The sequence below is a fragment of the Melanaphis sacchari genome, unplaced genomic scaffold (genome assembly GCF_002803265.2).
Source record: "Melanaphis sacchari strain LSU unplaced genomic scaffold, SCAv2.0 Contig105_pilon_pilon, whole genome shotgun sequence".
NCBI classification, from domain to species: domain Eukaryota; kingdom Metazoa; phylum Arthropoda; class Insecta; order Hemiptera; family Aphididae; genus Melanaphis; species Melanaphis sacchari.
Window position 1 is genome coordinate 819,885 of NW_020270395.1, and position 17,168 is coordinate 837,052.

The following is a 17,168-nucleotide window of genomic DNA, read 5'->3' on the forward strand; positions in this document are numbered from 1 at the left end:
TTATACAAGTTACAATTTTTAATTAACTAACGTCGGAACATCAATTCCTCCAATATTGTATAGATACTCAAAAAGTCAAAACTTCTTAAGCGGTATAGGATATATGTCTATAAACCTGACCTAGTATCTTTAATTTGTTTTAAGGAACCTGACCTTACAACCCAAACGACTATTCTTTTTTATGTCTCACATTCTACCACCAAATTCTTAGTCAACAAGTTATTAAGGCAATTAAATGTCCAACGTCAAAGCGAATCCACACTTTACATTCTTTTAATGATTATTTTGTTATTGTTTTTATTTTCATTATCTTCTTTGTATGTTTCTAATATACCTCATACTCTTGTTTACTATTTATCTATTATGCACATATCTTCTGTTAATAAAATTAATTTATATATCTTTATAAAAAAAGGCTCAGCCTGTAAAATATATAATAAATAAATAAACTAGAAAAAAAAGTATAGATAAGACATTTTATGTTTATACGTTTTATAAAAAGGAAAACCCAAACATTTAAACTTTAATTCCATCATTAAGAAGCTTTTCCACGAGAAATGAGTCTTGTCAATTAGGTACTTCACATTCGTTTCGAAGCTAACACTATTCATTCTCTGTGAGAAAAAAGTTTTGATAGAATTGCTTTAATGAAGTACATTAGTTTTATTTTATATATACAAATAAATAAATAGAATATCATGAAAAAAAAATAATTGATTTTTATTTGCTAATGACACTTTTTTTTTTGTTTTACTTATAGGTTCTTAAAATATTCCAAATCACATGATGTTTAATAACAAACTACATAATGAGCAATAATCACTACTGAATGCAGTACGACTGAATAGTATTACATATATGTAAAATTAACAAAATAATTAACTCATAAAATATCAAACATATTTTGTAGAGTACTTATTCTTGGAAATTGTTGTTTTATTAGCTGATTGTTGTGACCTATTCCATTCTGAAAACCTTTAACCAAGTACTTAAAAAAAATTAATTAAACTTTATAATCTTACAACATTGCAATATTTAGTCTTGAAAATTGAATTTTAACTAAAAGACAAAGGAATAATTATTAATAACAATACAATAATAATTCAATTCTACATAATAATATATTAAATGTTTATATTATTATTTTACATATAAAATGTAATTCGTTCGTCCAGTTATTTTAATTTTGATTGCATACAATATATATCATCAATAAATCACAAAACTGAATCGTCATATTTACACTTACAAAATAAATTTAAAAATATATAAAAAATATATAATTCCAAACACACACATAGAATACATAAAAAATTATTGTTTGAGCTTAAGGTAGTTAATGATCAAATACTTGAGCACCGTTATAAGTGTTATGTTTAATTTTTCTAAGATAAAAAAAAAATTTGTTCACACATATAATTTATGTAAATTTATAAATTAAGACTACAAAAGTATATACCATGGTAACTTTAAAATACTCAGTATAAAACCAAGTAAACATATATGGTAAACATTTTTTTTTGTAGAATGAAATTTATGAAATGAACGATTGTTAACAATGAAGTATAGGATAAGAAAATTTTGGGGCAAGAATGTCTTGGGAAAAGTTGAAAACAACATTATTATACAAATCTTAAACACTAACAAAAAAGGTAATAATAAAATAATTGATTTAAAAAAAATTTTAAAGTTGAGTTTTAAAACAGAATTATTATAATAATATAATATAACTATCGATACTGACGACTTAAAATCGAAACAAAATTTTTCGAGTTTCGAAAAGAGTTTACCAGGTATCGATAGGCAGATGGACGCTACCTGGGCACCGATGATAAACTTAAAATTGACGTTTTATTTTTTCTATTTGGCTGAACTGACATCGGTGGCGATGGAAATGTATGGTCATCTGATGACATTTCCTATAATAAAAATTAGTCAAATTCAGTACTTAGAAATATTGTAAAATTTTATCAGAGTAACATATTTTTTTAACTTAATATATTACATAAAATATTGTTTATTAAAATAATTTTTATAACATGAAAGTAACTGATACTAATTTTATTTTGTTGTTTAATATTTTTATATGTTTATTAAATCAAACTAATTTCATGAAAATAAATAAACCGAGAATAAAATCACATTACTAGTGAAGCAAAGATTTGAATAATATGAATATTCGTTTATGATGTACTTAAAAATATTTAAAAATTTAAAACTGTACAGCCAAAGAACAAGTAGTTGTTCAGTATTAAAATTAAATAAAAATATACACCAATTACACAAAATTTTAAATTAAAATAAGAGTTGAAAATTAATATATACAAAATAGGATACAGTTCAAAATATTTAATAATTATTCACAATATACAATTCAATATAATACTATTTTTAAATAAATTAGTCAGATCAGAACAATGTAACATAATTTCAATAGTATATTTGAAGCTTTATATATAATAAAACAATCAAACACACCACCCTGGAAAATTAATAAAATTGATATCTTTAAGTGATGATTGACAGTTTATAACAATTAAGATACAATTTTTTTTTTTTTTTTGTAAGCTAAAAATTATTTCTATGAATAAATAAAAAAATTTTAATTAAAAAAGTCCCGTTTAAAAATTTAAGCAATTTTGATACATTTTAAATATATCCTTTATGTACCCAACTATGATAATACAATTTCTATTTACAACTTTATCAGTAATTTAGTTTGTTTAGTTAATTGAATTTGTTTAACATAGTGATTATATTTTAAAAAAAAATAAGCAACTTTAATAAAGCCTTTCAAAAATAAAGATCATGTATGAGAAAATATTATAAAATCCAAGCTTTAATTATTTATTACTTGATATAGTAATGATTAAATAATAAAAAAATCAATAACACAACATACATGCATACATTCAACCATAAAAGGTCTTTACCACATATATAGCCATTGCAAGTTAATCGACACAGTAAGCTTGTTCAACAAGTAAAGCAAATTGTCAAGTACCTTATTTATTTTATTGAGATCCAATAAAGTAAGATTTTTTAATTAATTTTTTTTAAAAAGCAAAAGACTACACATGTTATCTTCTCCAAATGATCGCCGACTGAAAGATTAACTAGACATTCGCAATTTAGAATTGCGTTTAATATGTTTCTTGACTTTCGTTAGTGTACAACTATGTCTACTATTATGCTCATTTAATGGGCTCACATTTAAATTGGTGCACGATGCCAAGTGCATATTGGCTAATTGTGTGGATGGTGTTAAGGCATGTGTACTCAACCCTCCATTATTAGTTAAGCTGAGAACAGGACTCATCATGGTAGACACAGCTCGTTTCAACTTGCTAGGAGTTTTATTAAAGCTCAATGCTCGTCCAACTTTAATGCGTGTTCTGCTTGCAAATCTGTAAAATAATTGTGAATATACATAATTATATTAATTTCATACAATCAACATTTTTTCACAATAATTTACTTGAAAGCTTTTCCAAGAGTACCAGTAGTAATTTCACTTGTATCAATATCCAATTGCTGAGAATCCAATGACACTAATATATTGCCCTAAATTTAATAGAATAAATCAGTAAATTTCTATGATTCTCTATGAACCACTTGCATACTCACAGAACACACGGTGTTGGCAACTTGTTGCGATATATTTTTTAAGAATAAATTTTTATGATTAGCACTACAACTACTCCCAGTCATAGTAAATGTGTATAATCGTTCTTTAAAGTCATGATTATCAATAATCATTAACGAAAATGTATTACGACAGTCTAGAATAAGAATAATTACATTGTAGTTAAAATTTACACTTTTATGAGATTAATTATAATATTTTTACATGGATCAATAATAAATCTTTTTTACTTTTATTTTTGCAAGTAATAAACAATCTGTATTAATACACAATATTAATTAGAATAATCATTAAGTTACAATTAAAAACATGAGATTTTGATGAAAATATTGAAATATTTTACAAACTTATAACTCTCAATCAAATTAAAATATCAAAAAAAAAATCTCCAAAAAAACTTCAAGTCATTTTTGTTACTTTTAAATTTAATAATAGGTCTAATTTATACTGATATTAAAATTAACAAGAATAAATGTGAATTGCTTAATATAAATTGGCTATAATAAACGCTGTCTGTAAAACAAAGACAAAAAAATTAAGATGTTGTGTTCTCTTAGTAAATATAAATAATATTCATTCATACAAGGCTATTATGAAAATAAATGTAGAATGAGGAAAAAATTGATCACTTAAATGCAGAAATCCTTTACCACAACTATTATAGGGGAATTCATTTACCTTCAGTTTCTCTAATATCTATAACTTGTTTGATTATATTTAACGGCATCAATTTGATATGTTTATATGATTTGGCACCGCCATTTAATTTGTGTGAACCAGAATTCGGTTCTTTAGGACTTTTTCCATTGAATGATTTTCTTTTTTTACAGACCTAGAAAATAATGATCATCATACAAAGTTAATAATTTATTACTCTTTGTAGAATAATTAATATACAATTCTTACTTCGACAACGTCTGAAAAAACAAATATTGTTAAATGATCCCCACGACCACTAAGATTATCACTTAACTCAATCACATCACATTTTGTAATAAAACTTCGATGTGAAGAAACTAAATGAGGCTAAAAACAAAATTTAACAGTTATTCAAATTTCCATACTTAATATTCAAATAATACAAAATAAAGATATACATTTCAATGTTATTCACAAAAATATAATCAATGTTATACTCACAGGACAATTATCGATATCATTAAATATATCAAAAAGTACAACTTGACCTTCAGTCTTTCTTTTGTCTTCATTTATATGAGTCATTACTTCTCGTATACTGGCTAGGGCTGATACAAGAGCTTGATGATCAGGATTATTCTTATCAGAATGTTTTAATATATCTATAAAAATATTTTAAAATTTAACTTAAATGCTCTTTATTATAACCAACTATTTAAAGTTTGAACAACTTAACAAAACTCACCATTTAAAAGTAGGCTAATGCTGGGTAAGCGTTGAACGGGCCGAATGAGAAGTTCTTGTAAACTCTGACGACAACATTCAGGTCTTGTCTGACCAACTTTAAGGAATGCATGAAAACGAGGTTTTGTCTGATCACATTGCAAAAGCATCTCTCTTGTTTTTTCAAAAAAATTCACAAATGGTGGGTAAGCTTTCACTAATTCACTGGACTATAACAAAATTAACAATTAAAATGTATTTAATTGCAAAAACTAGTATCAAATGTGTAGTATTACATATTTGAGAAAAACACTGCCTATACTACTATCTTCTTGCCACGATGTAGCAAGGCATTTTAGCTCCTCTAACATTTCTCGATGTACTTGATAAATAGGTAAAACATTTCCAAAAATAATTTTGATTTCAGTATTATTAAGCAAACAGTCTTCTTTATCTATCATTTCTTCTAGTGGTTCTTTGTATACCTATGAATAAACAAAATAAAAACCTGAATAATTTGATAAACAAAGAAAAAATTACGCTACAATAAAAATTTAAAAAAATTTAAATTCAAAGAATTTATAGTACAATATGACATGAATAAAAAATTCTCACAGTAATTATTGTGTTTAACACTCCAACATAGTTTATCTCAGTCTGCAATAATTCAGAGAAAACTTGATATCGTGGACTAAATGGTTTATCTTTTATAACTAAATCTGGATCTGGAAATTATACATATAATTTATATTTAAACATACCATTATTATAATGATATTATAATAAAACTAACCTTTTGGGAGTTTAAATGGAGAAGGATGATCTGGGCTGTTTGTGAAATTTAAAAATGATCCACACGACAACCTAAGACCATCAAGGGTGTTGGCAGCTGACGACCGTCGTTTTGATGGCCCTGAACTATTTGTTGGCGATGTTTCACCAATAGTTGCTACAGGTGTTGGACTAGACCTTAACAATGAACCCAAACGATCTAAATGTCTTTTTCTTTTGCGTGCACGAGAAGAAGAACTTAATGTCAACGTAGATGACATTACACGAGCAGATGTAGGCGTGCTGGTCATATTTAACTAAACCAATTAAAGTTATATAAATATAAAATGACTTACATAATGAGAAATATTAATAAGTTTTTACATTAGACAATAAATATTCTTTTGTTAAGGCACAACTCTGGTATTGTACAGATGTCCAGAACCATGCTTCTTTCAGAATTTCAGCATTATTCTTCTTTACAGGAGGAATTGAATCTAATGAAGATTCATTAACAACCTAAAAAAATAAAATATTATAAATAACATATTTTGGTATTCTGTAAATGAAAAATGGCTTTTATTACTATTATAAAATAATACTTTTTTTTTTTATTTAATTGGTTATAAATGAAATAACAAAAAAAATAGAGAAATATTAATTTTTTTTAAATAATAAAAGCATGCTTTTTTATTTATTTAATTTTAATATAGTACATATTTGTAAATTATTTCTAAAATTTAAATTTAAATTTAAATATTTGAAATTATATTAATTTTATCTCAAAATTAAATCAGTCACAAATACTCTTTACCACTAATAACTCAAATACAATTAATTTTTTATTCTTTATGATAGTTATTATTTATTATTTACAAAATTATTTTTAACAAAATTTAAATTAGCATAATCATTAAAAAAAACAAAATCTAAAATATTTTTATTTTTACACGTATCTTAATATTTATACATGCATATTGGATTTTAGCGGTTTGTAGGTTTTTATTGAATGATTTTTTTAATAAATGATAAAAGTAAACAAATAGTTATGTAAATCACAATTTTTCTTTCAATAAGATACATACTAAAAATATAAAAAAAAAAAAACTGCTGGCAAATAAAAAAATGTTATAATGAAAAACTATATAAAATATTAACTTGAGTATGCCATAATATATTATTTGGTATTACTTATTATCAACAAAAATTAATATAGATAAAATAATAATAAAAAGGAACTATTATTATTACCTCATTATTTTATATTAAACTGAATTTATATAAACTCAAATCAAAAAGCATTAATCTACGCACACATACATACATACATGATAACCACCACTAAGCTTATCTATCAAGTATGAAAAAGCTTTGTTACATTTTAGCTTGTAACAAAATTTGGTTAAGATTGTTAAGTTACCAATGTGAGTTATTTTAACCAATTTTTATAAGAAAATCTTACATGATTTTTCATTAAATAGTTAAGTTAATACATAATATATAATATACAAATTAGATAAATAGTAAATTAATACTTAAGATTTTTATTATAATTTTAGTTATTAGTTAGTTAAAAATTATAAATAATGTTAATGATATAAAAACTAAGCATTATGATAGCGAATGCAATGTTAAGCTTATAAATTGTGTTAGTGATAAATAGAATTATGAGTTGTTCAAGAACAACTCTAACATTTATAATTTGAAACCCGGAGAACATACAATAATATTGGGATTAATGAATGTGACTTAATATTTCTATATACTGTCATCATAATATGAATGTTTAGGATAAATACATGAAACACTGATCAATAAATGTAAATTTTATGCATTATACATTCACCAGTGACAAACCATTAAATTAACTATTGATTTGTAGAAAATATTTAATAAGTTTCAAATTATGTAAATTTTAAATATAAAATTGAAAATACACAATATTTTCCCAATATCACCTTTTTATGTTTAACTATATTCAACATTATCAATTTAATTTTTCTAGAACATTTTAATAGTTATAGCTACATAATTGCATGTCTTTTATCTATTAAATTGAAATTTTTGAAACCGATAAGATCAATGGATATTGTTTATAAATAATAATTTATATTATGATTCATTAAAAATTTAATCTTTTTTTCTTTTTCTAAAAAATGCAACAGTTATGAAATAATGGTTTGACTGGGATACTAATCAAACATTTTTATTTCTACATTATGCTTTTTATACTTACAACTTATAATTATTAGTTGTTTATAAAACTTCTTAATGCAGATAATGTTAATTTGATTGAATAATGAACAAATTTAAATATAAATTTAATTTAATTGAAAATGTAAAATCTAATTTATCTTATTTTACTATAAATTTATCTGGTCGATTTTTTACTTTATTACACATATAAATATTTATTGCTTCATTTACTAGTAGTATTAAATTATTTAACAAAAAAAAAAAATACAATCACCAAATTTTTTTAAATATAATTTATATTAAATGGTTTTATTGCATATGTAAACAAAATTATGTTTTTTTTATGCTTTATAATTAATCAATGTTAATTTGAGTATAAAATAAAAAGAGGAAAAAATTTAATATTTTATACTTTATAAAAACAAACTAAGCAATTTTTGATTAAGGCCAATCAGTTAAAAATTTATAATTATAGAAAATGTATGATTTTAAATTTGTTAGTAATTTTATAAATATCAAAATAAAATATTTTTTATTTAGTTAACATTCTTGTTTAAGCTTTTATACAAATATGTTTAAACTTTTAATATTTTTCTAATAAATGTCAAAAATATGTACCAAAGTTTGATCGGTTTGATCCAAACGTGCTGACATAGGATTAGGATGTTTAAACAAAAATTCATCACAATCCGTGTCTAAAAATTGAAGGCGAATCTTCTTGGTTTCATGGGACACATTTCCACAATCTACCACACTCAGCGTTCTTTTTAACCCCCCATTTCGAGTATTAGGACTTGAATCCTCTTTATCAAATGCTTGAATTAGATTTTTAGGTGCCAAAACACCTCGTAAACATGGTGTTGTATTTGGATCTCGGTCGCCTAAAGGACTAGAACCTTCCTTTGTAACCTAACATGCAAACAAAAAAAAAAAACATAACACCAACAAACACAAAATGTTAAAAAATTTAACCTTGTCCTGTAAAATTAGAAATAAATAAGCAATAATTTGTTAGTAAATCCCATTTTTTATAATATATATACACACACATATATATTATATATATACAATATTATTAAGGTTAGTGGAGCTTTGTGCACAGCAAAAGCAATATTTTTATAAATAAAATTTCAATCAGTTATATTAAAAACATTGGAATTTTACCAATGTTTTAGCACAAGAGTTGTGTTTTAGATTTAATTCAGAATTCGTTTATTACTGCAGAAGTTTTCTGCTGTTAATGATAAAGTATAAATTTAGATCTCTCATGAATAAAAAATTTGAATAATTCACATTTGACCATTATTTCATGTCAACAATAATTTAATGTATATAAGTACATAAGTTATAATTTCCCAATGCAAAATCTAAATATTTAAATAATATTTACCAAATGAGTACATTCTGTATCATTTTCATCGCTTATTGGAGTACCTCCATTTTGCAACAAAACGTCAACCATATGTGATCGTTCTTCTTCCGTGAACCCTGAAAAACATATTTTGGCTCCATGGAATGGTTTTAACTTGTGCTCTGAAAACTAAAAAAATGTTTTACATTAATAAAATTACTCAAAATACTGTAGACAAAAACATGTTTTACTATTATAGATCTTAATACTTACAAATGACGAATTGATTGCTTTGAAATTCATTTCATTACGTCTCTCCCATGCAGCATGAAGCCACGAAGATCCTACAACTGGAATTTCATGTAAATATGCATATTGAGATTTAGCACTACATGCATAGCCAGATACTAAATGGGTGGTCTTATAATTAATATTTTCTCGAAAACTACCACCCATCCAACGAATCAAACTCAGAAGACGTGCCTGAACGATATAACAAACATACAAAAAATAAATTATTTGTTTACATTATTAGATATTATAAATACCATTTCATCTCTCTTTTGGATTCCTGTGACACTGACTATGGCCCCAACAAGAGAATTGCAATAACGGTGGCGATTAATGCCCTGTAAACCATTAGGACTTTCAGCCAATTCCAATAAAGCTGGACGCCCAAGAATTCTAAACAAAATGTTAAAAAAATTATTTATCATATTAAGATAAATAAAAAATATTTTAAATTGACATACCTAAAACATGGTCTTTTGACTGCAAGTTCTTCAAACAGGGTGGTGACCAGGATATCATTTTTTTCCAATAAATTTATATCAGATAAATTTTCTAAGTATTTAATAGATACATTTAATTTCTAAAAACAAAAATGGTATTGATTTATATTCATAATACATAGCACAGAGAAATATCAATGAGATAACTAAAATTATTTTACCTTAATAGCTAATAATACATCTGAATCAGAAGAATATATTTTTTCTAAATAAATATTAAAATTTGACAGTTCGGATTCTAAACTTGAAACACCTGAAAAGTTTTAATTCAATATTATTAAGCTGTAAAATAATGAGATCTTTACAAATTATCATTTTAATTTTTATGTTTATCAATTATCACTTTACATTATCATATTAAAACATAAATCACATTGCTTTTTATTTATACCAAATTTATTAAATAATTTTTCAATTATTTAATTTATTTTTAAAAGTAACTGAAACTCAATAAAAAGCTCAATATTAACCTTTTAATATCATCTTGCTGTCTCAGGTTAAATATATTACCTAACTGTTTTTTCCAATATTTTCAAGATATTAAATTGTTCATAAATAAATTAACATGATATTAGATCCAATTTAAATTGAAATCAAATATTTTTTTCACATAATTGAATGTTATCTAAATTAATTTATTGGAAAGTTTATAGTAGTTCTACCTACTTATTGCATTAAATTTACAATACTGAGTACACTTTTTAATTGGCTTCATACATTGAAATAATCTTTAAAACAAAACATTATCAGTAAAGATTTAGCTTTCAAGTATCTTATTTGCATAAAAGAGTATCTAACTTAAAATTATATACCTACTTATTACTTTTACTATTCAAATAAATATCACTCATAAAGAAGTACTGATAAAAATAAACCACAATTAATAATATAATTTTATATGAATACCTTTTGATAACCATTAATTATTGTGATTATATTTTATACGTTTATAATAATTTAATTACTCATAATTATCATAGATACCTTATTTAAAAACTTTTTGTTACCTATAAAATTTTAAGTTATTATTACATTTTTATTTATAGAATTAAAATGCATTATATCATTAAACGAAATCATGAACCTGAAACCTATAGAATATGATTGAAAAAAATAATAGGTATAAATTAATTAATCATAAAAATATACAATTCACCCACAGTCTTATGTTTGAACAATGGGCTTGTAACTCATAAAATCATTAAGAAATCAAAACCTCTCAATTCAACAATAAATTAAATTTTTTATGAAATAAAAATAAATAATTGGATACCTATTCAAAAATTACCTACCTTCAACAAAAGTTGATATTTTACTTTCCATTATCTAATATGTAAAATACAATTTTAAACAAAATTTACACATACAACTTGATTTGTTTACACCTTTCCAAGAACTATTTTTAAAGAAAAAAGCATTACTTGACAACTAAATTTAAGTACATATTTATGTCATACTATGCATACTAATCACAAAACAATTTTATCAGTAAACTGGAACAATAATATCCATTATTTTATGAATCAGCAGATTTGTTTATTTTAGTGATTAAAAAAGATAACATAATTAATTAAATTACTGTATTATTTTTTATTAGCACATCAACAATAATTAGTATATAAAGATTCATTAAATTTTTCTTATGTCGGGAGAATTGACATTTAATGAACCAATAGTGAGCTAATGGTCTCTTAAACACTCATTTAAACATGATTAAGAAGCCTATGATTGAGCCATTCAACTTTATTGAACCATTAAATTAATAATTTTTTTTTACAACTCAACATAAGCTATACAATTATTTGTTTAGTGACTATGGTTACTAATACATCTTTAGTAAATTATAATCAAACAAATTATTATTTATACTATAACCTCGACTATAACATAATTAATTTATACATTTGTTGGTCTCTATTTTTCAAATAAATGAGATGAATAAGTTATAACATTCTCTAAGCATTAAATATATGTAGAAATATAATCTAAAAATAAAAACTACATGTATATATTGCAACATTAAATACACTTATTAAAATAGTTGTTTTCACAAATAAGTATCTACAAGATACACAAATTTTATAAAATGTAAACTATTTTAGTTTTAAAAATATTTTCTTTTATATTAATTTTTTATTTAGTTGAATAAATTACTTTGCCTGTAAATATATCATTAGAAGAGCATTGTTTAATAGTTTTTTGTATATATTATGTGTTGCTGTTAATGCAAATAAATACAGAAACAAGAATATAGCAGAGGGATCTTCTGTCAAGCAAAATAAAATTTGAAAAAAAGAATTATACTTGAAGTCAGGTAGATAATACAAAATATAAAAAGTAGTAAATTTACCAATTTAGAAAATAATAGTTTTCTTATAAATAACGTTCATATGAATAATAAGAGTAGAAACACTAATGCCAATGATAAACTGTGTGTATGCATGTATGATAAAGAATACAATTATTTTAAAATGGGCTGATTTTACAATTAAAATGGTTTTTCTAGTTGAATTTTAATCAAAAGATGATATTAATTTTATAAATTGAAAAAATAAAGGAAAGTATTGATTTAAGAATTGTATTTTACAAACATCTTTAGGGCAGTTTAAAAGCTTCAAAAATACTTCTATGTCAAGAAAACTTTACCAGCATGTAAATTTTTTAGAGCACATTTATTTACCTAAAGATTAATATAGGCCAGTGGTACAAGTAAAGGTATTCCCAAGCAATATACTCTATAAATGCAGTATATTTTCAAGATTTTTATAAGATACTGTTTTTGTAGTGAGTGATGAATGTCTTTATTAAAAACCGAATTAAATATATTTTAGGATAGGGGAAATATTTTTCACAGGTATTTGTTGTTTTTGTTGAATAAAATTGACAATAACAAAATATATATAATTAAATAGTGTTACTGATAATAATAATTATAAAATACATATCCTATTCTATGTTATGATAACAACATTGTCATACTGAATAGATTAAATCTATTTTTATTTTGGAAATTTCATCATATGGTACAAAGGAAACCTTTTGTTAAGCACCCTAAACTTAAGTTTTCAATTGAAATTGTTAAAATTGTGCGAAGTGTACAAATTTGATGGAAACATTACAAGATTCAAGTGATCACAAAATTTCAATTGTATAATGTTATTATAATTTATTGAATAATTTAACACCAATATATCAAGCAATACAATAAGTTTTTTTGATTTTAATGGTCCCCGTGGTATTCTGGGTTCTAATATACTGTTACATGACATATTAAATAATATTATTACTAAAACTTAATTTAAGTAAAGATTTATGTAAGTTTTCATTATCAATATTTTATTGTAAGTCACATATTAAATAAAAAATGAGAAGGTAAATTGCACATTGTTCTGCCAAAAATATCAAAATAATCAATATTTTTTCCAATGAAAATAAATAGTTTCAAGAGTTACTTTAAAAGGTAATATCACTAATATCACAATAAAAATATTAACATTTAGTCAAATTAATTTTATTTTTGAAACTTACTAAATAACTTATTTTTAATAATTGCTAATTTATAATTTTAAAAAGCTAAAGCATTAAAAATTTAATATATTTTGATTTTATATTAAAATTTTGGAAAAACATTTTCTTATTAAACCTTCTTTTCTTTACCTATTTAATTAAAAATTCAAATTATAAATATTAGGTATACTTTCCAAGAACATAGAAAAGATAAAATTTAATTTATTTATGTAAAACAATATTACTTTAATTTCCAAGGATAAAATAATAAATATAAGGTAATTTTTTTATAAACACAAAGAACTTAACAAACTATTGCAAAATGAAAACTTTGCTTCTGCAGATAAGAAATTCCTAGAAAATTCAAATGACGTACTAGTCATACTTTTTGGAATTTAGACACCAATATTTCAATATCACTATATTTTATTCCTACCAATGTCATTAATTTAAAAAAAAAATACTTACAACTTTATTAAGAGTGAATAGATGCAATTTACAAGATATTTATGTTTGTTTAATTAGTGGTTATTAAGATAATTAATTGGGGAATTAATTAATAACCATCAAATAACTTACAGTCATTTCAGTAATTATATATATATCATTCTTTTAATTGCTTTTATTACATTATTATAGTTAATATTAGTATAAACAGTTGACACACTAAAAAATAATATCTACTGTTTTAAAAATAATATAAACATATAATAATGCCAGTACCTACAACAAAAAATATCGCAGTACTAGCTATAATTTATAAAATGTTTAAAAACTAAAGTTAAATAAAATATTATGTACAATATTTTTAAGATAATCAGGTATTACTGTTGTCTCAACTTGTCATTTCATGGCCAAATATATATTATTTTTGTAAAATATTTTTTTTTAAATAGGTACTTAGGTACCTAGTAATATTAATTCATAGCAGAATTCAATATAAATTAAGATATACAAATGATTCTTATTTACATCCATAATTTATTCTTTTTTAAATAATTAGATTCTAAATTCTAATAACACTTATTCCTTTATATACCTACAAAAATAGATAATATATATAACAAATTGTTCAAATTGTTGTTCCTATGGATTTTATTTATTCACCCATTTTAAAATAGGTAGGTAGATATAAACATTTATAAGGTATCCATTACTTTCCATTAAAATTTAGGTTGTCTGTAATTATGCTTTAATAAAAAAATATTAATACTTGTCAACTATACCTATCTACATATTTTAATATAGCTGCAAGTGCCTAATTAGATAATTTTAATTCTTTTTTTTTTAATATAATATTATTTTTTACTACTTTTGTTGAATAGGTAGTTAAAATTTAAGAAAGTTAATCAATAAAATAAACATAAAAGGAATAACAAACTATAATTCTAGTGCAAATAATAACATCTCAAATAAATATGTTTATTATGTACTTACACAGTTTAAAGCCTGCCAATAATATATAAATCATTTTTTTAAGTTAGCTTTAATTTTTCTGTATACCAACCAAAATAACCAAATTAAACAAAATTGATAATTTGTACTAAAAAAGTTTCAATACATTTAAATTCAGTAACTAATAAAATTGCAAAGATATCCCTCAAGCATTTTTAAATTTAGTAACAGAGTAACATAAGTAAACATATATTTGAACCAAATAATTTTTTCCATTTAGGTGTCATAACTTGTATATCACTAAACAGTACCTCTTAAAACTAAACAAATTATACTTATTCTATAAATAATTAGCAACACTCAGTGTCCAGCTCACATGTTTTTCATTTTGTATGACAAGTGGAAAAATATAAAATTGGCAAATTTCCAACTATTACACGAGGGGATAGAGTTTAACACATGACCTACGAATAGTGTCTTCAATTTAGCCTAGTTATCGAAGGTACAAATATGACCAAAATAGATTGAATATTTAATTTAATTTTTATTTTTATTTCGTGTTTCTATTTTTTTTTTTTTTTTTTTTTAACAAATCGTGAAACAGAAGAGAACAACATATAGCTGAGAGGTAGATCATATTATTTAATAAATTAATAAGAAAAATAAAATGCAAAATTCAACAAGGTCAGTAAATACCTATTATTATTTATGAAGAAGTATTAATTAATAATAAACCGTCTGTTGTTTTCATGAGGTTGGACACGACGAATCAACAAATACCTCCTAATGAACCGATTGACAATTGTTTGAGAATATTGAATAATAGAAGACTAAAAATTATTTCTAATAAATTATAAGTATTCATTAGTGCCCACTGATACCCTTATCTATACTATGACGCTTTAGACATAAAATGCCGCAAAAGGTAAACTCAATTTTGTAGCAGAATATCTCACTAGTTCTACCGATCGTTAATGTGCGTACACTCACTTTGCGTTTTCACAAATTCCTCCTCGATATCGCAGTTATTGTTGTTGCTTTGACCGGTTCTGTTCGCTGCCGACATTGTGGAATGAGATTGAAGACTATTGCCATGCGATCATTATAGAGTCCGTCGGCAAGACGCGACGGACGAACACGGACCAACGGATATCCGTAAAATGACAATGAATTCGAAAACGATCGCAAAGAAATGCGAGAGCGAAAACGGCGGACAACGGTAATAATTGTTATTTTAATAATAATCGTAGGCGTACTGTTTATCGAACGATACGAGGAGCAAAAATAGGAAGACGACGACCGAACTAAAAAACTGTTGACTGACGAAAGACGAAACAAGTGAAAAAAACGTACACGGAACGGACGGGGAATAATAATAATAACGAACAGAACAGAACACACACGCGCACGCACGCACCGTACGCTCTCTCGCTCACACACCGCCAACTATATTACATTATTACATGAATATTATTATTATTGTGCGAGTCTCGGGGTCTGCGCACGCACACAAACGACAACGGCGACGAGGTGAACTCGAAAAAATAATAATAATAGAAAAACGGTTGGGATCGTAATTCGTAACATTGTTGTTTCAATGTTAATCGCTGTGGTTAGGAGTTAGGACGCGTGCGCGCGGCGGAACAGGTGAAACGCTGCCGGTCAACCGTTCCCATTGGTTGATGGACCGGAGCGTGCTGCGCGGCTGCTGTAGCACGACCAGTCGTGTTACACGGATCCAGTGATAAATGATAAATAATATTATCATCGGCGTAGATTCCATGATAAAATCGTTATCAATTTATCAAGGTCTATTCGAATTTTCATAATAACCGCCATTTCGTTGGCGGTTGTTATTTTTTTTCAAATTTAAAATATGAAACTGTAATTATAATTATAATCGATAAAATAGTGTTAATATAGTGTTATTAGCTGCAAATGCACGACAAGAATAGGCCAGGTTAAGGCTTAACCCCAAAGATGTTTACGAGTTATATCAAACAAAATCATTCAAATAATCACTCAATAGTTTATAATATTTTCGTCAATCATCGCACGCGCCACGCACTATAACCTAACCAACTTAAACCACTGCTGCTGTAAATTAGAAAAAATATGGCTAATTATAACTATTTATGTATACATTTGT

The 17,168-nt window shown here is 24.5% G+C and overlaps 2 protein-coding genes across 4 annotated transcripts in view; one reads left to right on the plus strand and one right to left on the minus strand.

The window, feature by feature from the left end:
- The window catches only part of LOC112602809, a 28,115-nt gene extending 27,187 nt beyond the window's left edge, over positions 1–928 (plus strand). The window contains exon 33 of the mRNA XM_025351136.1: positions 761–928. The gene's annotated coding sequence lies outside the window, so the exon portion shown is untranslated. The remainder of the gene's footprint in view (positions 1–760) is intronic.
- A 608-nt stretch (positions 929–1,536) lies between these two features.
- Positions 1,537–16,613, minus strand: LOC112602764 (protein ECT2). 3 transcript variants are annotated; one of them, XM_025351071.1, is made up of 19 exons: positions 16,010–16,612; positions 10,279–10,370; positions 10,079–10,197; positions 9,875–10,010; positions 9,600–9,809; positions 9,366–9,515; positions 8,594–8,884; positions 6,164–6,298; positions 5,802–6,096; positions 5,624–5,733; positions 5,305–5,493; positions 5,031–5,238; positions 4,787–4,947; positions 4,553–4,672; positions 4,325–4,478; positions 3,628–3,782; positions 3,479–3,564; positions 3,212–3,407; positions 1,537–1,919 (listed from the first exon to the last, which is right to left on the minus strand). In XM_025351071.1, the coding sequence occupies exons 1-19, from the start codon at positions 16,083–16,085 to the stop codon at positions 1,815–1,817; spliced, it is 2,988 nt and encodes a 995-aa protein (XP_025206856.1). In that variant the 5' UTR covers positions 16,086–16,612; the 3' UTR covers positions 1,537–1,814. The 3 variants fall into 3 exon arrangements, 2 of the variants coding, with proteins under 2 accessions (XP_025206856.1, XP_025206869.1); XR_003115126.1 differs by having other exon boundaries at positions 1,832–1,919; positions 3,005–3,407; positions 16,010–16,613; XM_025351084.1 differs by lacking the exon at positions 8,594–8,884 and having other exon boundaries at positions 1,538–1,919; positions 16,010–16,610.
- Positions 16,614–17,168: the final 555 nt, after the last annotated feature.